Source organism: Leuresthes tenuis, unplaced genomic scaffold (genome assembly GCF_036924035.1).
Source record: "Leuresthes tenuis unplaced genomic scaffold, fLeuTen1.0.hap1 SCAF_20, whole genome shotgun sequence".
Classification (NCBI taxonomy): domain Eukaryota; kingdom Metazoa; phylum Chordata; class Actinopteri; order Atheriniformes; family Atherinopsidae; genus Leuresthes; species Leuresthes tenuis.
Genome location: NW_027325374.1, coordinates 738889 through 759578, shown reverse-complemented (window position 1 = coordinate 759578; position 20690 = coordinate 738889). Strand labels below are relative to the sequence as shown.

The following is a 20690-nucleotide window of genomic DNA, read 5'->3' as shown; positions in this document are numbered from 1 at the left end:
CATCTAACTGCTGTGACATCATCTGAATGCTGTGACATCATCTGAATGCTGTGACATCATCTTTCACAGGGAGACTTCTCTCTAAACCTCAGAGCACAGGCTTAGATTTAGGAGACTGAAGAGAAAAACAAAGCCAAAGATCATAAATCGTCTTAATGTTAACCTGAAAGTGATGTCACAGCCCAGAGTTAGGAACCAAACATCTGGAACTTAAGCATTAAAGGTGAATGGAACCACAGGAGATACCTTTAAGGTTTGCAGTAGTTTATTAGGAGTCCCCCTCATCACTTCCTGTAAAACACCCAAACAGAAACAAAATCATCTCAAACATGGACATCTTCAAGCTATAATTAAAGTTATTTGTTTTATACTGTAAAACCACCAGGAGGCCCCTGACCCCCGCGACCCCTGGACCTGCACCCAGGGGTGCCGTGTGGTGAACATCTGGAGGGAGATCTGCCAAAGATGACTTCTCTTACTTCCTGTAAGGTTTGGGTACAATCACAGCATGGTTAGAGTTGGAAAAGATCAGGTTTTGGGTTTAAATAAACGGGTCATTAAGTTTAAAAGATATCAGCTGTTTTCTGGTTATAGAAACAAACTGATGGGCAGGTTGAAACGGATCGTCTGCGGTTTGAAACAGGAAACTAACAGCAGTCTCCATGTCTTCCTTCATCTTACAGTCACTTCTCTGGCTTCCTCCCGCTGGCAGCCGCCATCACGCCGCCGTGAAACCGTGTCACGATGAGCTACTGTTCGAACAAACCGTGGAACTGCAGCACTTAACCTGCCACTGGCTTCACGGGTGAGTGGGTTATGGAGTGAGTTAGAAGCTCAGCTGTTAGCCGTTTATCCGTCTGAAGATGCTCTAACGGCCCACGCTGATGTTGCAGATCTTGCAGCTTGGGTCTTTCTTGGCGTTGAGCGTGGACAAGCTCCTGAGCTGGTGTCCGCTGATCTGCACCACGGTGCCCAGAGACAGCTCCACCGGCTCCGTGTAGATCACCTCCAGGATGGCGTCCTGCGCGTGGTGGAAGGACAGCGAGCCGTCCTCCTCCTCGGTGCAGGTCAGGAAGCAGTTGTGGGATCTGTCCAGCAGCGGCAGCCTTCCTTTACAGAAGGCGTCCCCCGTGGAGCCGTCTGGAGCCAGGACCAGGATCACGTAGTGGTACGACGTGTACATGCAGTAAAAGTCCCCGAAGTAGACGTTGGTGTTCTGGTTGAAGAGCCTGCCTGCTTGGATCTGGAAGACACAGATGTGCTCATTAACGGCAGAACCTTCTACATGTTTTAATTTGCAGGTGAATGGAGTGCATGAGGCAGCGTTTCCTCCTCTGCAGACGGGACGTTTCCTTCACTCATAAAGGACCAAACTCTGCAGCTGGGACAGTTCAAGGCTGGCATGTTGTCACAGAAATAATCTGTAAGTTTGCTGCTTAAAAAACACAAAGGGATGCACAACAGGAACTGTGTGGGGTCGGCACCAGCCCAGAGGGAGCTGCAGTGGGTCTGAACGCTGCGTTTCGGTACCTGGAAGCGATAGGGCCCATACGGGGAGTCCTGGGGAGGCTTTCCTGTGTTGAACTCTGTGTTGCAGCTGAAGAAGATGCCCTCCAGCTTCCCGCTGATGGGAGAGCCGTGGCTGCCGCTGTTGTCCTTCACTGACGGCAGCATTCGGCTGCACTGAGCGTCTCTGGAGCGGTACTCCAGGCTGTTCACAGCACACATAGAGTTAAAACCCAGCCCATCACCCCAGGATTTGGCGCAGGCACAGCTCCACCACTCACCTTTCCTGTTGGAAGTACTCCTCCTGCTGGTTTCTGTAGAAGACGGTAAACGGGAGCATCCTGCCGGCCGTGGCCTCGGCTTTCTGCAGCAGCTGCTTCAGATGGACGGTGGAGTAATCTGCAGACAGGAATACACATCAGCCTGTTCTGAACCTCAGCGGTGAACAGAGCTTCTGTGTTCTTAAGCGTTTAAGTCATTTAAAGTCATGTTTCTTCCTTGAATAAACTCTAGAGACCAAGTAAACTGACAGACTTAGGTTTATGCATTTAGCAGATGTCTTTATCCAAAGCGACTTACAGGTAGGGTAAGGGGGTCTTGCCTAAAGAGGTAATACCTTTCATGCAGGAGATTTGAACCCAGATCTCCCACATGGAAGGTGGGAATCACACCACTAAACTATCCAGTCCCCATAATCAACCTTCTGATCTGGAGTCAGACGCGCTACCATTGCGCCACAGAGTCACTCGGGTGGACCTGGGGAGATAAATGGCTCTGACCTGCCGTGCAGAACTCAACGATCTCGCTCCACGGAGAAACGCTGTACTCGCCATCCGGCTTCTTGGCGGCGGTCTGAGCGGCCACAGTGTACTCTGTGCGCGGGCTCAGGAACCAGTGACCTCTGACCGTCATCGGCAGCGGGACGGCTTTGGCCACCAGCTTGGTGGGAACATCCTGGAAAATAAGCAGGACAGAAGTAAAGGCTCAGACCTCCCAGGAGCTGTTCTATCTGCAGAGGGACGGGTTGTGGAGGTAAACCGCTCACGTTTCACCGCACCCACCATGTGTTTGAACTTATTGCAGCGCTTGTCTTCCTTCTTGTTGAGGTCAATGAAGTAGTGTGTGATCCGGTCCTGGCCTCTGCTGTCCATGTCCCAGCTGACCTTGAACGAATCGCACGTGATGTTGGTGATTTGGATCTGCTGAGGCACCGGCAGGTCGTCCACGTCTCCGATGCCGCTGTCTGCTGACGCTGCGAAACCGTGTGAAACACACAGTGAATGCACTGATTTACACCAGCCTGACACTCATTTCTCCATTTATTTCCATCCTAACTTCATGTTTTATTCTCATTCTTCCACAAATGAACCTGAATCAGAACATCCTGTCGGCTCAGCGTCTCCAGAAACCTGCTGCTGTCCTTCGGCCGCAGTAAAAAACCCATTTTAATGCTGATTTACCATCTAAAAAGTCTGAAAGATGTGAAGCGAATTCAGTCATTTTCTTCTAAACGCATTAAACGGGTCATAAATTATTTCTCAACAATGTGTAAAACTTGGCTTCAAACTGTGAATTTTATTCACTGTGAAACTTGTTTGGATCGTGTTCTGTTCTTTGGTCAAGTGCTGATGACCAGGATGTCAGAACATATCCGATGTAAGGGAAGCTTAAAGTGTGTCTGTTGAGCTGAAAGATTAAACAACCGTTCAGTGCGAGGGGGAGGAGCAACACGCTGTAAGAGGATTATGTCACAGTGGGGGATTAACCCTTCAGGACTCAGATTTACTGTGTGAACCCCTCTGCATCCACCTCTGAAACATGGAGACACTCCAGACAAACCTCACATCCGTAAGGCCTGATTGGTTGAATGTGCACAGCCTCACCCACAGGAGCCTCTTCTCAACAGAACCACAACTGGTACCAGAAGGTTCTGCACAGATGTTTTCCACCCGGAGGAAACGTCTTTCCTCCCAGAAGCCCCCTGAAGCTGGGTGGATGTGCAGCTCTTCGTGTGAAGATGCCTTTTCACCAAAAACATGACGGCGTTTCACTGAAGCACCTCCTGCCTGACTTTAGCCGACAGCACCTGCTTACGTTCGTTCTACTAAATGCTGCTGCTCTCATGACCCGTCCAGCTGCAGCAGGTGTTGCTGCACTCCTCATATCCGGCCAATGGAGAGGAAGCAGGAAGAAAACATCTCAGCGCAGCTGCATTTATCAGATCTCCCAAAACATAAGTCTGAGATGGACGGAAAACGGCTCATAAGTAACAGAACATCTGCAGGAAGCAGCCTCTGCAGCTGCTCTTCTTCAGGTGGCGGCTCTGAAACGGCTCATAAGTAACAGAACATCTGCAGGAAGCAGCCTCTGCAGCTGCTCTTCTTCAGGTGGCAGCTCTGAAACGGCTCATAAGTAACAGAACATCTGCAGGAAGCAGCCTCTGCAGCTGCTCTTCTTCAGGTGGAGGCTCTGAAACGGCTCATAAGTAACAGAACATCTGCAGGAAGCAGCCTCTGCAGCTGCTCTTCTTCAGGTGGCGGCTCTGAAACGGCTCATAAGTAACAGAACATCTGCAGGAAGCAGCCTCTGCAGCTGCTCTTCTTCAGGTGGCAGCTCTGAAACGGCTCATAAGTAACAGAACATCTGCAGGAAGCAGCCTCTGCAGCTGCTCTTCTTCAGGTGGCAGCTCTGAAACGGCTCATAAGTAACAGAACATCTGCAGGAAGCAGCCTCTGCAGCTGCTCTTCTTCAGGTGGCAGCTCTGAAACGGCTCATAAGTAACAGAACATCTTTAGGAAGCAGCCTCTGCAGCTGCTCTTCTTCAGGTGGCGGCTCTGAAACGGCTCATAAGTAACAGAACATCTGCAGGAAGCAGCCTCTGCAGCTGCTCTTCTTCAGGTGGCAGCTCTGAAACGGCTCATAAGTAACAGAACATCTGCAGGAAGCAGCCTCTGCAGCTGCTCTTCTTCAGGTGGCAGCTCTGAAACGGCTCATAAGTAACAGAACATCTTTAGGAAGCAGCCTCTGCAGCTGCTCTTCTTCAGGTGGCAGCTCTGAAACGGCTCATAAGTAACAGAACATCTGCAGGAAGCAGCCTCTGCAGCTGCTCTTCTTCAGGTGGCAGCTCTGAAACGGCTCATAAGTAACAGAACATCTGCAGGAAGCAGCCTCTGCAGCTGCTCTTCTTCAGGTGGCAGCTCTGAAACGGCTCATAAGTAACAGAACATCTTTAGGAAGCAGCCTCTGCAGCTGCTCTTCTTCAGGTGGAGGCTCTGAAACGGCTCATAAGTAACAGAACATCTGCAGGAAGCAGCCTGTGCAGCTGCTCTTCTTCAGGTGGCGGCTCTGAAACGGCTCATAAGTAACAGAACATCTGCAGGAAGCAGCCTCTGCAGCTGCTCTTCTTCAGGTGGAGGCTCTGAAACGGCTCATAAGTAACAGAACATCTGCAGGAAGCAGCCTCTGCAGCTGCTCTTCTTCAGGTGGCGGCTCTGAAACGGCTCATAAGTAACAGAACATCTGCAGGAAGCAGCCTCTGCAGCTGCTCTTCTTCAGGTGGAGGCTCTGAAACGGCTCATAAGTAACAGAACATCTGCAGGAAGCAGCCTCTGCAGCTGCTCTTCTTCAGGTGGAGGCTCTGAAACGGCTCATAAGTAACAGAACATCTGCAGGAAGCAGCCTCTGCAGCTGCTCTTCTTCAGGTGGCGGCTCTGAAACGGCTCATAAGTAACAGAACATCTGCAGGAAGCAGCCTCTGCAGCTGCTCTTCTTCAGGTGGAGGCTCTGAAACGGCTCATAAGTAACAGAACATCTGCAGGAAGCAGCCTCTGCAGCTGCTCTTCTTCAGGTGGAGGCTCTGAAACGGCTCATAAGTAACAGAACATCTGCAGGAAGCAGCCTCTGCAGCTGCTCTTCTTCAGGTGGAGGCTCTGAAACGGCTCATAAGTAACAGAACATCTGCAGGAAGCAGCCTCTGCAGCTGCTCTTCTTCAGGTGGCAGCTCTGAAACGGCTCATAAGTAACAGAACATCTGCAGGAAGCAGCCTCTGCAGCTGCTCTTCTTCAGGTGGCGGCTCTGAAACGGCTCATAAGTAACAGAACATCTGCAGGAAGCAGCCTCTGCAGCTGCTCTTCTTCAGGTGGCGGCTCTGAAACGGCTCATAAGTAACAGAACATCTGCAGGAAGCAGCCTCTGCAGCTGCTCTTCTTCAGGTGGCGGCTCTGAAACGGCTCATAAGTAACAGAACATCTGCAGGAAGCAGCCTCTGCAGCTGCTCTTCTTCAGGTGGCGGCTCTGAAACGGCTCATAAGTAACAGAACATCTGCAGGAAGCAGCCTCTGCAGCTGCTCTTCTTCAGGTGGCGGCTCTGAAACGGCTCACAAGTAACAGAACATCTGCAGGAAGCAGCCTCTGCAGCTGCTCTTCTTCAGGTGGCGGCTCTGAAACGGCTCATAAGTAACAGAACATCTGCAGGAAGCAGCCTCTGCAGCTGCTCTTCTTCAGGTGGCAGCTCTGAAACGGCTCATAAGTAACAGAACATCTGCAGGAAGCAGCCTGTGCAGCTGCTCTTCTTCAGGTGGCAGCTCTGAAACGGCTCATAAGTAACAGAACATCTGCAGGAAGCAGCCTCTGCAGCTGCTCTTCTTCAGGTGGAGGCTCTGAAACGGCTCATAAGTAACAGAACATCTGCAGGAAGCAGCCTCTGCAGCTGCTCTTCTTCAGGTGGAGGCTCTGAAACGGCTCATAAGTAACAGAACATCTGCAGGAAGCAGCCTCTGCAGCTGCTCTTCTTCAGGTGGCGGCTCTGAAACGGCTCATAAGTAACAGAACATCTGCAGGAAGCAGCCTCTGCAGCTGCTCTTCTTCAGGTGGCAGCTCTGAAACGGCTCATAAGTAACAGAACATCTGCAGGAAGCAGCCTCTGCAGCTGCTCTTCTTCAGGTGGCAGCTCTGAAACGGCTCATAAGTAACAGAACATCTGCAGGAAGCAGCCTCTGCAGCTGCTCTTCTTCAGGTGGAGGCTCTGAAACGGCTCATAAGTAACAGAACATCTGCAGGAAGCAGCCTCTGCAGCTGCTCTTCTTCAGGTGGCGGCTCTGAAACGGCTCATAAGTAACAGAACATCTGCAGGAAGCAGCCTCTGCAGCTGCTCTTCTTCAGGTGGAGGCTCTGAAACGGCTCATAAGTAACAGAACATCTGCAGGAAGCAGCCTCTGCAGCTGCTCTTCTTCAGGTGGCAGCTCTGAAACGGCTCATAAGTAACAGAACATCTGCAGGAAGCAGCCTCTGCAGCTGCTCTTCTTCAGGTGGCAGCTCTGAAACGGCTCATAAGTAACAGAACATCTGCAGGAAGCAGCCTGTGCAGCTGCTCTTCTTCAGGTGGAGGCTCTGAAACGGCTCATAAGTAACAGAACATCTGCAGGAAGCAGCCTGTGCAGCTGCTCTTCTTCAGGTGGAGGCTCTGAAACGGCTCATAAGTAACAGAACATCTGCAGGAAGCAGCCTCTGCAGCTGCTCTTCTTCAGGTGGAGGCTCTGAAACGGCTCATAAGTAACAGAACATCTGCAGGAAGCAGCCTCTGCAGCTGCTCTTCTTCAGGTGGAGGCTCTGAAACGGCTCATAAGTAACAGAACATCTGCAGGAAGCAGCCTCTGCAGCTGCTCTTCTTCAGGTGGCAGCTCTGAAACGGCTCATAAGTAACAGAACATCTGCAGGAAGCAGCCTCTGCAGCTGCTCTTCTTCAGGTGGCAGCTCTGAAACGGCTCATAAGTAACAGAACATCTGCAGGAAGCAGCCTCTGCAGCTGCTCTTCTTCAGGTGGCAGCTCTGAAACGGCTCATAAGTAACAGAACATCTGCAGGAAGCAGCCTCTGCAGCTGCTCTTCTTCAGGTGGCGGCTCTGAAACGGCTCATAAGTAACAGAACATCTGCAGGAAGCAGCCTCTGCAGCTGCTCTTCTTCAGGTGGCGGCTCTGAAACGGCTCATAAGTAACAGAACATCTGCAGGAAGCAGCCTCTGCAGCTGCTCTTCTTCAGGTGGCAGCTCTGAAACGGCTCATAAGTAACAGAACATCTGCAGGAAGCAGCCTCTGCAGCTGCTCTTCTTCAGGTGGCGGCTCTGAAACGGCTCATAAGTAACAGAACATCTGCAGGAAGCAGCCTCTGCAGCTGCTCTTCTTCAGGTGGCAGCTCTGAAACGGCTCATAAGTAACAGAACATCTGCAGGAAGCAGCCTCTGCAGCTGCTCTTCTTCAGGTGGCAGCTCTGAAACGGCTCATAAGTAACAGAACATCTGCAGGAAGCCGCCTCTGCAGCTGCTCTTCTTCAGGTGGAGGCTCTGAAACGGCTCATAAGTAACAGAACATCTGCAGGAAGCAGCCTCTGCAGCTGCTCTTCTTCAGGTGGAGGCTCTGAAACGGCTCATAAGTAACAGAACATCTGCAGGAAGCAGCCTCTGCAGCTGCTCTTCTTCAGGTGGCAGCTCTGAAACGGCTCATAAGTAACAGAACATCTGCAGGAAGCAGCCTGTGCAGCTGCTCTTCTTCAGGTGGCAGCTCTGAAACGGCTCATAAGTAACAGAACATCTGCAGGAAGCAGCCTGTGCAGCTGCTCTTCTTCAGGTGGCAGCTCTGAAACGGCTCATAAGTAACAGAACATCTGCAGGAAGCAGCCTGTGCAGCTGCTCTTCTTCAGGTGGCAGCTCTGAAACGGCTCATAAGTAACAGAACATCTGCAGGAAGCAGCCTCTGCAGCTGCTCTTCTTCAGGTGGCAGCTCTGAAACGGCTCATAAGTAACAGAACATCTGCAGGAAGCAGCCTCTGCAGCTGCTCTTCTTCAGGTGGAGGCTCTGAAACGGCTCATAAGTAACAGAACATCTGCAGGAAGCAGCCTCTGCAGCTGCTCTTCTTCAGGTGGCGGCTCTGAAACGGCTCATAAGTAACAGAACATCTGCAGGAAGCAGCCTCTGCAGCTGCTCTTCTTCAGGTGGCAGCTCTGAAACGGCTCATAAGTAACAGAACATCTGCAGGAAGCAGCCTCTGCAGCTGCTCTTCTTCAGGTGGCAGCTCTGAAACGGCTCATAAGTAACAGAACATCTGCAGGAAGCCGCCTCTGCAGCTGCTCTTCTTCAGGTGGAGGCTCTGAAACGGCTCATAAGTAACAGAACATCTGCAGGAAGCAGCCTCTGCAGCTGCTCTTCTTCAGGTGGAGGCTCTGAAACGGCTCATAAGTAACAGAACATCTGCAGGAAGCAGCCTCTGCAGCTGCTCTTCTTCAGGTGGCAGCTCTGAAACGGCTCATAAGTAACAGAACATCTGCAGGAAGCAGCCTGTGCAGCTGCTCTTCTTCAGGTGGCAGCTCTGAAACGGCTCATAAGTAACAGAACATCTGCAGGAAGCAGCCTGTGCAGCTGCTCTTCTTCAGGTGGCAGCTCTGAAACGGCTCATAAGTAACAGAACATCTGCAGGAAGCAGCCTCTGCAGCTGCTCTTCTTCAGGTGGCAGCTCTGAAACGGCTCATAAGTAACAGAACATCTGCAGGAAGCAGCCTCTGCAGCTGCTCTTCTTCAGGTGGAGGCTCTGAAACGGCTCATAAGTAACAGAACATCTGCAGGAAGCAGCCTCTGCAGCTGCTCTTCTTCAGGTGGCAGCTCTGAAACGGCTCATAAGTAACAGAACATCTGCAGGAAGCAGCCTCTGCAGCTGCTCTTCTTCAGGTGGAGGCTCTGAAACGGCTCATAAGTAACAGAACATCTGCAGGAAGCAGCCTCTGCAGCTGCTCTTCTTCAGGTGGAGGCTCTGAAACGGCTCATAAGTAACAGAACATCTGCAGGAAGCAGCCTCTGCAGCTGCTCTTCTTCAGGTGGCGGCTCTGAAACGGCTCATAAGTAACAGAACATCTGCAGGAAGCAGCCTCTGCAGCTGCTCTTCTTCAGGTGGCGGCTCTGAAACGGCTCATAAGTAACAGAACATCTGCAGGAAGCAGCCTCTGCAGCTGCTCTTCTTCAGGTGGCAGCTCTGAAACGGCTCATAAGTAACAGAACATCTGCAGGAAGCAGCCTCTGCAGCTGCTCTTCTTCAGGTGGAGGCTCTGAAACGGCTCATAAGTAACAGAACATCTGCAGGAAGCAGCCTCTGCAGCTGCTCTTCTTCAGGTGGCGGCTCTGAAACGGCTCATAAGTAACAGAACATCTGCAGGAAGCAGCCTCTGCAGCTGCTCTTCTTCAGGTGGAGGCTCTGAAACGGCTCATAAGTAACAGAACATCTGCAGGAAGCAGCCTGTGCAGCTGCTCTTCTTCAGGTGGCAGCTCTGAAACGGCTCATAAGTAACAGAACATCTGCAGGAAGCAGCCTCTGCAGCTGCTCTTCTTCAGGTGGCAGCTCTGAAACGGCTCATAAGTAACAGAACATCTGCAGGAAGCAGCCTCTGCAGCTGCTCTTCTTCAGGTGGAGGCTCTGAAACGGCTCATAAGTAACAGAACATCTGCAGGAAGCAGCCTCTGCAGCTGCTCTTCTTCAGGTGGCGGCTCTGAAACGGCTCATAAGTAACAGAACATCTGCAGGAAGCAGCCTCTGCAGCTGCTCTTCTTCAGGTGGAGGCTCTGAAACGGCTCATAAGTAACAGAACATCTGCAGGAAGCAGCCTCTGCAGCTGCTCTTCTTCAGGTGGCGGCTCTGAAACGGCTCATAAGTAACAGAACATCTGCAGGAAGCAGCCTCTGCAGCTGCTCTTCTTCAGGTGGCAGCTCTGAAACACCTTTCGGCATCGATCCAAAGCGTGCGTCAGAATCCTGGAGGAAGTGGATCAGCATTCTGAGGCGGTTCGGCTGCACATCTGTGTGCAGAGCAGATGATCTCACCAGATGTGTCGGGTTAAAGATGAGATAACCCTTTCTGATTGGTTCACACAGATGTTCTGTTGTGTGTTGGTTTCATTCTGGGTGATTTAGATCAGCTTTTTGGATCCAACAACAACAGGAAGTCAGTTTTATTGTCAAATTTAGTTCAATAAACATCCAGAAAATGGTTAAAAATCATGTTTTGTTGTTAAAAAGTGATCTAAACCCTCTGAGCATCAGATGAACCTATAAAGTCGTGTCGTGTTCTTTGAGCTAAAGGTGTGAGACCCTGACTGTTCGCCTCTGAGTGACTCGTTAACTCAGAGTTAACTAACCTCCACACAGCATGATGCTTGTGTTTCAGGGGGGAAAGTTTGCAGTTTTAACCACATTTCTACACAAAATCAACTTGTTTTTGCAGAGTTTTGTCATGTGAGGACAGCTCTGTATCTGCTGACCCCGCTCCGCCTCTTCCTCTGTTTTCATTCTTCTCTCCATCTTCTCATCCCTTCTTCCCTCCTTTCCTGCTTGTGTTGGTGGACAAAAGGCTTCAGTCAGCTGAGGCTGTGAGAGCTGAACAGGCTGAACAAGGAGCCTGTTGAGGAGGCGAGGACAGCTCAGACCACAGCAACACTTCTTATTGTGAACGGGGGGGGGGGGGGGGCAGCTCTGACAGCAGCTGCTCCACATTAGGCAGGAATTATCTGTACAACAGACCCCTCCAGGCAGGACGCTCAACTTCAGCCACATTTTCACATCTAATTCACCTGCACTTTGACCTTTCATCCCTCCATCCTGTCTGTGAGGCAGGAGAAGCATCCATTCATCCCTCCATCCTGTCTGTGAGGAGGAGAAGCATCCATTCATCCCTCCATCCTGCCTGTGAGGAGGAGAAGCATCCATTCATCCCTCCATCCTGTCTGTGAGGAGGAGAAGCATCCATTCATCCCTCCATCCTGTCTGTGAGGAGGAGAAGCATCCATTCATCCCTCCATCCTGTCTGTGAGGAGGAGAAGCGTCCATTCATCCCTCCATCCTGTCTGTGAGGAGGAGAAGCATCCATTCATCCCTCCATCCTGTCTGTAAGGCAGGAGGAGAAGCATCCATTCATCCCTCCATCCTGTCTGTGAGGAGGAGAAGCATCCATTCATCCCTCCATCCTGTCTGTGAGGCAGCAGGAGGAGAAGCATCCATTCATCCCTCCATCCTGCCTGTGAGGCAGGAGGAGAAGCATCCATTCATCCCTCCATCCTGTCTGTGAGGGAGGAGAAGCATCCATTCATCCCTCCATCCTGTCTGTGAGGGAGGAGAAGCATCCATTCATCCCTCCATCCTGTCTGTGAGGAGGAGGAGAAGCATCCATTCATCCCTCCATCCTGTCTGTGAGGCAGGAGGAGAAGCGTCCATCCATCCCTCCATCCTGTCTGTAAGGAGGAGGAGAAGCATCCATTCATCCCTCCATCCTGTCTGTGAGGAGGAGAAGCATCCATTCATCCCTCCATCCTGTCTGTGAGGAGGAGAAGCATCCATTCATCCCTCCATCCTGTCTGTGAGGGAGGAGAAGCATCCATTCATCCCTCCATCCTGTCTGTGAGGAGGAGAAGCATCCATTCATCCCTCCATCCTGTCTGTGAGGGAGGAGAAGCATCCATTCATCCCTCCATCCTGTCTGTGAGGCAGGAGGAGAAGCATCCATTCATCCCTCCATCCTGTCTGTGAGGCAGGAGGAGAAGCATCCATTCATCCCTCCATCCTGTCTGTGAGGAGGAGAAGCATCCATTCATCCCTCCATCCTGTCTGTAAGGCAGGAGGAGAAGCATCCATTCATCCCTCCATCCTGTCTGTGAGGCAGGAGGAGAAGCATCCATTCATCCCTCCATCCTGTCTGTGAGGCAGGAGGAGAAGCATCCATCCATCCCTCCATCCTGTCTGTAAGGAGGAGGAGAAGCATCCATTCATCCCTCCATCCTGTCTGTGAGGAGGAGAAGCATCCATTCATCCCTCCATCCTGTCTGTGAGGAGGAGAAGCATCCATTCATCCCTCCATCCTGTCTGTGAGGAGGAGAAGCATCCATTCATCCCTCCATCCTGTCTGTGAGGGAGGAGAAGCATCCATTCATCCCTCCATCCTGTCTGTGAGGAGGAGGAGAAGCATCCATTCATCCCTCCATCCTGTCTGTGAGGAGGAGAAGCATCCATTCATCCCTCCATCCATCCTGTCTGTGAGGAGGAGGAGAAGCATCCATTCATCCCTCCATCCTGTCTGTGAGGAGGAGGAGAAGCATCCATTCATCCCTCCATCCTGTCTGTGAGGCAGGAGGAGAAGCATCCATTCATCCCTCCATCCTGTCTGTGAGGCAGCAGGAGAAGCATCCATTCATCCCTCCATCCTGTCTGTGAGGAGGAGAAGCATCCATTCATCCCTCCATCCTGTCTGTGAGGAGGAGAAGCATCCATTCATCCCTCCATCCTGTCTGTGAGGGAGGAGAAGCATCCATTCATCCCTCCATCCTGTCTGTGAGGCAGGAGGAGAAGCATCCATTCATCCCTCCATCCTGTCTGTGAGGCAGGAGGAGAAGCATCCATCCATCCCTCCATCCTGTCTGTAAGGAGGAGGAGAAGCATCCATTCATCCCTCCATCCTGTCTGTGAGGAGGAGAAGCATCCATTCATCCCTCCATCCTGTCTGTGAGGAGGAGAAGCATCCATTCATCCCTCCATCCTGTCTGTGAGGAGGAGGAGAAGCATCCATTCATCCCTCCATCCTGTCTGTGAGGAGGAGGAGAAGCATCCATTCATCCCTCCATCCTGTCTGTGAGGAGGAGAAGCATCCATTCATCCCTCCATCCTGTCTGTGAGGAGGAGGAGAAGCATCCATTCATCCCTCCATCCTGTCTGTGAGGCAGGAGGAGAAGCATCCATTCATCCCTCCATCCTGTCTGTGAGGAGGAGGAGAAGCATCCATTCATCCCTCCATCCTGTCTGTAAGGAGGAGGAGAAGCATCCATTCATCCCTCCATCCTGTCTGTAAGGCAGCAGGAGAAGCATCCATTCATCCCTCCATCCTGTCTGTGAGGCAGGAGAAGCATCCATTCATCCCTCCATCCTGTCTGTAAGGCAGCAGGAGAAGCATCCATTCATCCCTCCATCCTGTCTGTAAGGCAGGAGGAGGAGAAGCATCCATTCATCCCTCCATCCTGTCTGTGAGGAGGAGAAGCATCCATTCTCCATAAGGTACTTATCTACAGTCACGTGGAGACCAGCTGCTGCCAAACTTTAGTCCACAAAGAAGCAGAATCCTGGCAAACAGGAACCTTCCCTCATTAAAGCCCGAGGAGCTGCTCACCTTCAGCATGGAGCTGAGGATCCAGGTCAGTTTCTGTGTTTCAGCCCCACTTTCACCCAGTTTGAAACTTTATTTTCAGCTCTTTTTCATATCTTCCAGCTTTGGGTTCTGTCCTGGTGCTGGTTCTCTTTACTGGATCAGCAGGTCCAGCCCGCTGCTGCCTGCCTTCACATTTACATCAGATCACACAAACACCTGCAGCTCATTGACCCAAAGGCACCAAAGCGACCATTTAACCCTCATTTCATGCACCATCAATTAAAGAATCAGAGCGGCTGATTTATCTGAGCAGCAGAACCGGCGGAGCGGCTCGGTTTCACCCACAGTGCAGGTTCTGGGGAGCTTTACTTCTTTTTAAACTGAAAACAGTTATCATTAACAGTTTGTTAGTTATTTCTGAAGGTTCGGTCCCACCGAACCCGGTGCTGACCCGCAGCTCATTTGGACTCCAGATGTTTGACCCGCAGCTGCTGCACCTCCCGCAGGTCAGAATGATGAAGAAGAGGGAGGCTGCGGCACCGGTTCGGTTCCCAGACTTGTCTAACGGTTCGGTTCTCGGCTGGTTTAATCAGCAGAACCAATCCCACCTACTGGAAGTAAAGACCCCGGACTGACCGCCTCCCCCCTAAAAGCTCCACTGACCTGCGCAGCCGTCCAGCTGCAGACTCTTCAGCTCCACTCCGGGACTGCTTGGGCTGCTCGGAACCTCCGTCATGTTTCTGATCCTCAGCAAAGACGAGCTGAACACCGGAGAGACGCCAGAAGAAGAAATCAGCTGTTCCGTGACTCCGCCCCCTGCTGTGATGACGGAGTTCGGATGCAAACAGCTCCGGAACGAGCCGAACAGGTTCTGGTTTCCACACGATGGAGCAACAGCTGAATTAGCGCAATGCTTCCCCTCTGGGTTTAGCTCTTTTCTACATTTCAGTCTGAAACTAAATCCAAAATGAGTTCTGATCAGTAATTTAAGGGAAACCCGTTTTTACAGCTGATGTGAATTCAGTTCATTGTTTTTCTTTTGTTAGACTTCAGAGTCTGAAGAAATGTGCTGAAAGTTGTTCTGATCTCACTTCAGACTCTCGCGCTCCGGTGCCGGTGGGCTGAGGTCTTCTTCTTCTGTGGATTAATAAATGGCGGCAGCTGATGGAGGATTACACAGAAAAGTGAATTAAATGAGCTCTTGCATAAGAGGATTAGCTGCGGCTGCAGAGCTCAGTTTGACTTTCTGAGGCTCGGTCAGCTGCTGACATTTCATGATGTTTTAGTCACAAACTTTTAGTTTTTTTAGTTTCCCCTCATCACTGAGTCCAGATGCATGCGTCCCACCGCTGTGACTGGATTACATGGTGCCGCTGGTTCCCAGAACTGTTCACAACCCGGTCCGAACCCGGTCCGAAGACCGCACTGAGGTTCGAATAAAGGCTCGAGACTTATTCCTCTTTACGGGAGTTGATGACTGACGTCTCCCAACATCTGTCATAAGGTCCACATCTGACAGGAAGTGCGGCCGCAGGAGCTCCACCCGCAGGAGCTCCACCCACTCTCATCCTGCAAAGTTTGAACCCATCTCATGCAGCGTTTCCCTCCTGAAAGTCCAGACCCAGCCTCATTTATCTCTGACTTCCCTGTAACCTTTAAAGTGTCCTGATCAATAGTTCTGCAGCTTTCTGAAACCTTTAAAGTGTCCTGATCAACAGTTCTGCAGCTTTCTGAAACCTTTAAAGTGTCCTGATCAACAGTTCTGCAGCTTTCTGAAACCTTTAAAGTGTCCTGATCAATAGTTCTGCAGCTTTCTGAAACCTTTAAAGTGTCCTGATCAACAGTTCTGCAGCTTTCTGAAACCTTTAAAGTGTCCTGATCAACAGTTCTGCAGCTTTCTGAAACCTTTAAAGTGTCCTGATCAATAGTTCTGCAGCTTTCTGAAACCTTTAAAGTGTCCTGATCAACAGTTCTGCAGCTTTCTGAAACCTTTAAAGTGTCCTGATCAATAGTTCTGCAGCTTTCTGAAACCTTTAAAGTGTCCTGATCAACAGTTCTGCAGCTTTCTGAAACCTTTAAAGTGTCCTGATCAACAGTTCTGCAGCTTTCTGAAACCTTTAAAGTGTCCTGATCAATAGTTCTGCAGCTTTCTGTAACCTTTAAAGTGTCCTGATCAACAGTTCTGCAGCTTTCTGTAACCTTTAAAGTGTCCTGATCAACAGTTCTGCAGCTTTCTGAAACCTTTAAGGTGTCCTGATCAACAGTTCTGCAGCTTTCTGAAACCTTTAAAGTGTCCTGATCAACAGTTCTGCAGCTTTCTGAAACCTTTAAAGTGTCCTGATCAATAGTTCTGCAGCTTTCTGTAACCTTTAAAGTGTCCTGATCAACAGTTCTGCAGCTTTCTGAAACCTTTAAAGTGTCCTGATCAACAGTTCTGCAGCTTTCTGTAACCTTTAAAGTGTCCTGATCAACAGTTCTGCAGCTTTCTGTAACCTTTAAAGTGTCCTGATCAACAGTTCTGCAGCTTTCTGAAGCCTTTAAAGTGTCCTGATCAATAGTTCTGCAGCTTTCTGAAACCTTTAAAGTGTCCTGATCAACAGTTCTGCAGCTTTCTGAAACCTTTAAAGTGTCCTGATCAATAGTTCTGCAGCTTTCTGAAACCTTTAAAGTGTCCTGATCAACAGTTCTGCAGCTTTCTGAAACCTTTAAAGTGTCCTGATCAACAGTTCTGCAGCTTTCTGAAACCTTTAAAGTGTCCTGATCAATAGTTCTGCAGCTTTCTGTAACCTTTAAAGTGTCCTGATCAACAGTTCTGCAGCTTTCTGTAACCTTTAAAGTGTCCTGATCAACAGTTCTGCAGCTTTCTGAAGCCTTTAAAGTGTCCTGATCAACAGTTCTGCAGCTTTCTGAAACCTTTAAAGTGTCCTGATCAACAGTTCTGCAGCTTTCTGAAACCTTTAAAGTGTCCTGATCAATAGTTCTGCAGCTTTCTGTAACCTTTAAAGTGTCCTGATCAACAGTTCTGCAGCTTTCTGAAACCTTTAAAGTGTCCTGATCAACAGTTCTGCAGCTTTAAACCTTTAAAGTGTCCTGATCAATAGTTCTGCAGCTTTCTGTAACCTTTAAAGTGTCCTGATCAACAGTTCTGCAGCTTTCTGAAACCTTTAAAGTGTCCTGATCAATAGTTCTGCAGCTTTCTGAAACCTTTAAAGTGTCCTGATCAATAGTTCTGCAGCTTTCTGTAACCTTTAAAGTGTCCTGATCAACAGTTCTGCAGCTTTCTGGAACCTTTAAAGTGTCCTGATCAATAGTTCTGCAGCTTTCTGAAACCTTTAAAGTGTCCTGATCAACAGTTCTGCAGCTTTCTGAAACCTTTAAAGTGTCCTGATCAATAGTTCTGCAGCTTTCTGTAACCTTTAAAGTGTCCTGATCAACAGTTCTGCAGCTTTCTGAAACCTTTAAAGTGTCCTGATCAATAGTTCTGCAGCTTTCTGTAACCTTTAAAGTGTCCTGATCAACAGTTCTGCAGCTTTCTGAAACCTTTAAAGTGTCCTGATCAATAGTTCTGCAGCTTTCTGTAACCTTTAAAGTGTCCTGATCAATAGTTCTGCAGCTTTCTGAAACCTTTAAAGTGTCCTGATCAATAGTTCTGCAGCTTTCTGGAACCTTTAAAGTGTCCTGATCAACAGTTCTGCAGCTTTCTGAAACCTTTAAAGTGTCCTGATCAACAGTTCTGCAGCTTTCTGAAACCTTTAAAGTGTCCTGATCAATAGTTCTGCAGCTTTCTGAAACCTTTAAAGTGTCCTGATCAACAGTTCTGCAGCTTTCTGAAACCTTTAAAGTGTCCTGATCAACTGTTCTGCAGCTTTCTGAAACCTTTAAAGTGTCCTGATCAATAGTTCTGCAGCTTTCTGAAACCTTTTAAAGTGTCCTGATCAATAGTTCTGCAGCTTTCTGAAACCTTTAAAGTGTCCTGATCAACAGTTCTGCAGCTTTCTGAAACCTTTAAAGTGTCCTGATCAATAGTTCTGCAGCTTTCTGAAACCTTTAAAGTGTCCTGATCAATAGTTCTGCAGCTTTCTGAAACCTTTAAAGTGTCCTGATCAATAGTTCTGCAGCTTTCTGTAACCTTTAAAGTGTCCTGATCAACAGTTCTGCAGCTTTCTGTAACCTTTAAAGTGTCCTGATCAACAGTTCTGCAGCTTTCTGTAACCTTTAAAGTGTCCTGATCAACAGTTCTGCAGCTTTCTGTAACCTTTAAAGTGTCCTGATCAACAGTTCTGCAGCTTTCTGAAACCTTTAAAGTGTCCTGATCAACAGTTCTGCAGCTTTCTGAAACCTTTAAAGTGTCCTGATCAACAGTTCTGCAGCTTTCTGAAGCTCTTTCACAGTTTTTCTTTGGACATTTTCTGCTTTTTCCCTCATCTTCAGTCCTTGTTCCTGAGCATTTTCAGTGTTTTTTCTTTGTTCAGCCACTGAACTCTGACCTTTGACCCATTCAGGCAGAAAAAAGGCTCCTAACTCAAGGGATGAACCAGTGTTGTGTCGACACAGAACAGACAACTTAGCAAAGAAGCCATTTTAAACATTTTAAACTCAAACAAACATTTGGTTGAGGTTAAGTATTAAAACTGAGATGATTAAGACATCAGCATTACTAATATTATACGTATATATTTATATATACTGTTATATGTATGATTAACACAGATATATATGTTATATATATATATATATATATATATATAAATACATACATATATGTATGATTACCACAGTGAAAGGGATGATTTAATCTGGTATTTAGCAGAAATTGTAAGATAAATAATGGACACAGTTGAGCAGCTTTTCTTCAGTTATTAGTTTCTTTATTTTTTCATTGAGATTATGGGTCGAACAAGATGAAAATTTATCAAACAGTTTCCTTTTATCACATGAAATTCCTCCAGAATGCCCACAATTTCCTCCTCTCATAGCAGATCACTGATTCACTTTGTTTCTGTTTCCAAGTCAATTATGGCGGCAAAATGAATGCAAAACACCTCTATACAAATAGTGTCTGTATTCCTGGTATAAAAATAAGTTTTAAGTGCTTCACACACTTTAATACTGTCTCTGCTTTGGCGTGTTCGCAGCTCTGCCAGCTCTGTGCTGGGGCTCAACTCCACAAACCTCCCGGCAAACAGAAGCAAAATGGAAAGCCTTTCAGGGCCTGAGTGCCGCTTTAGCTGCTTTCAGGACAACAGGTGAAGTGATGCAGCGGACCGATAAAAAGGGAAAAACAACACGAATATGAGAATACTGCACGAGATGGAGCTCCATCTAATGTTTCCTCCATGAACTCACGTTTAAAGAGCCGTGGGGGGGGAAACGACCCCTAAAGTCAAACTCTGAGGGCCCTCACTGCCACACAAACTGTTTAAAAATGCAGAATTCTCCTTTAGCTCAGCTTCAGCTGGTTTCCTCCCAGCAGCTGAAGCCTTCAGGCCTTCGTCAGACCTGCAGTTCTGCATGCAGCTCGTTGTTTGAGGCTTTGTAAAAACCTGTAAGAATTCCTTTGAAATGGTTCTAAAGTATCTGTTTGCTGTGAAGTCGAAGCCAGTGAAGAAGTTTATTATGTTAAAGGATCTGTTTAACTTTTCTGTCTATTTCAAAGTTCCACCTCAGAAACTAAGCTGTGCAGTTTATATGAACTCTTATTATCCCGGAGATAATAAGTCAGGGTGAGGATCTAATTACATCATATCTGAAAGCCGTAAACACAGGACTCATCAAATCAGCCAATCACAGGCCGTCTGACAGCAACCAAATGGATCCCAAACACGTAACTGATTAAATGAGGAGCCGAGGAGGTGAGACGGGTGAGGAGAGAAGGAGGTGAGACGGGTGAGGACAGAAGGAGGTGAGACGGGTGAGGACAGAAGGAGGTGAGACGGGTGAGGACAGAAGGAGGTGAGACGGGTGAGGACAGAAGGAGGTGAGACGGGTGAGGAGAGAAGGAGGTGAGACAGGTGAAGACAGAAGGAGGTGAGACGGGTGAGGAGAGGAGAGAAAGAGGTGAGACAGGTGAGGACAGAAGGAGGTGAGATGGGTGAGGAGAGAAGGAGGTGAGACGGGTGAGGAGAGAAGGAGGTGAGACGGGTGAGGAGAGAAGGAGGTGAGACGGGTGAGGACAGAAGGAGGTGAGACGGGTGAGGACAGAAGGAAGTGAGACGGGTGAGGAGAGAAGGAGGTGAGACGGGTGAGGACAGAAAGAGGTGAGACGGGTGAGGACAGAAGGAGGTGGGACAGGTGAGGACAGAAAGAGGTGAGACGGGTGAGGACAGAAGGAGGTGAGACGGGTGAGGAGAGAAGGAGGTGAGACGGGTGAGGAGAGAAGGAGGTGAGACGGGTGAGGAGAGAAGGAGGTGAGACAGGTGAGGAGAGGTGAGACGGGTGAGGAGAGGTGAGACAGGTGAAGAAGTGGTCTGTGGGCAGCTGACGGGTCGGTTTCTGTGGCTGGGACTCAGGGGGGGGGTCTCCCAGGACCAGCTGCAGGCGGGTGGCGGACACCTGAAGGTGCTTCACACTGCTTTGCTTTGGTTTAATAGAAGTCAGATTGGAAGGAGGACGAGGCATTATGGAGCAGGAGGTCAGAGGTCGCTCTGAGGAGGCTGAAGCCCTGATGAAGCACCGCAGCTTCAGGCTCTCTGGGCGGAGTTAGAAAACGCCGTAGCCGTCGCTGTGGCGAGTCGCCACAGCGAACGCAGGGTAGCCCTCGTAGGTGGTGTAGGCGGTCAGGTCCTGACCCAGAGAGACGGCCTGCTTCAGCTGGGAGGCCACTGCTGAGGCTGCTGGGCTCGCCAGAGTGTAGCCTGGAGAGACAACACAGACTCACAACTTCTGCTTCCTGTGCTGCTGAGTGTTGGCCCTTTAAGGCCGAAAGCTCTCAGGACATCACTAAACCTCCTGCTGCTGCACTCTGAGCTGCAGGTGAGTCTGTCAGTGATGTGTGGGGGGGGGGGTTAGCTGGCTCTGGGTA

At 49.4% G+C, this 20690-nt stretch overlaps 2 protein-coding genes across 4 annotated transcripts in view; both read right to left on the bottom strand.

The window, feature by feature from the left end:
* Positions 1-262: 262 nt before the first annotated feature.
* On the bottom strand, positions 263-14409 carry LOC140278334 (phytanoyl-CoA hydroxylase-interacting protein-like). Its single transcript, XM_072373319.1, has 6 exons — positions 14333-14409; positions 2568-2758; positions 2286-2460; positions 1788-1905; positions 1531-1711; positions 263-1243 (listed from the first exon to the last, which is right to left on the bottom strand). The coding sequence occupies exons 1-6, from the start codon at positions 14403-14405 to the stop codon at positions 869-871; spliced, it is 1113 nt and encodes a 370-aa protein (XP_072229420.1). The 5' UTR covers positions 14406-14409; the 3' UTR covers positions 263-868.
* Positions 14410-18515: 4106 nt separating this feature from the next.
* Positions 18516-20690, bottom strand: part of a1cf (apobec1 complementation factor) — a 29855-nt gene continuing 27680 nt past the window's right edge. For 2 of the 3 annotated variants that reach the window (XM_072374146.1, XM_072374147.1), the window contains exon 13: positions 18516-20523. In XM_072374146.1, the coding sequence (XP_072230247.1) occupies positions 20369-20523 (155 nt within the window). In that variant the 3' untranslated portion in view covers positions 18516-20368. The remainder of the gene's footprint in view (positions 20524-20690) is intronic. The other variant, XM_072374148.1, reaches the window with a different exon arrangement.

Excerpts from the sequence above, each read along its gene's own strand:
- LOC140278334 (XM_072373319.1), bottom strand. The coding sequence starts at position 14,405 with ATGACGGAGGTTCCGAGCAGCCCAAGCAGTCCCGGAGTGGAGCTGAAG. Across the intron at positions 1,712-1,787 it reads GAGTACTTCCAACAGGAAAG|CCTGGAGTACCGCTCCAGAG; the intron begins GTGAGTGGTGGA and ends TGCTGTGAACAG. Across the intron at positions 1,244-1,530 it reads ATGGGCCCTATCGCTTCCAG|ATCCAAGCAGGCAGGCTCTT; the intron begins GTACCGAAACGC and ends TGTGTCTTCCAG.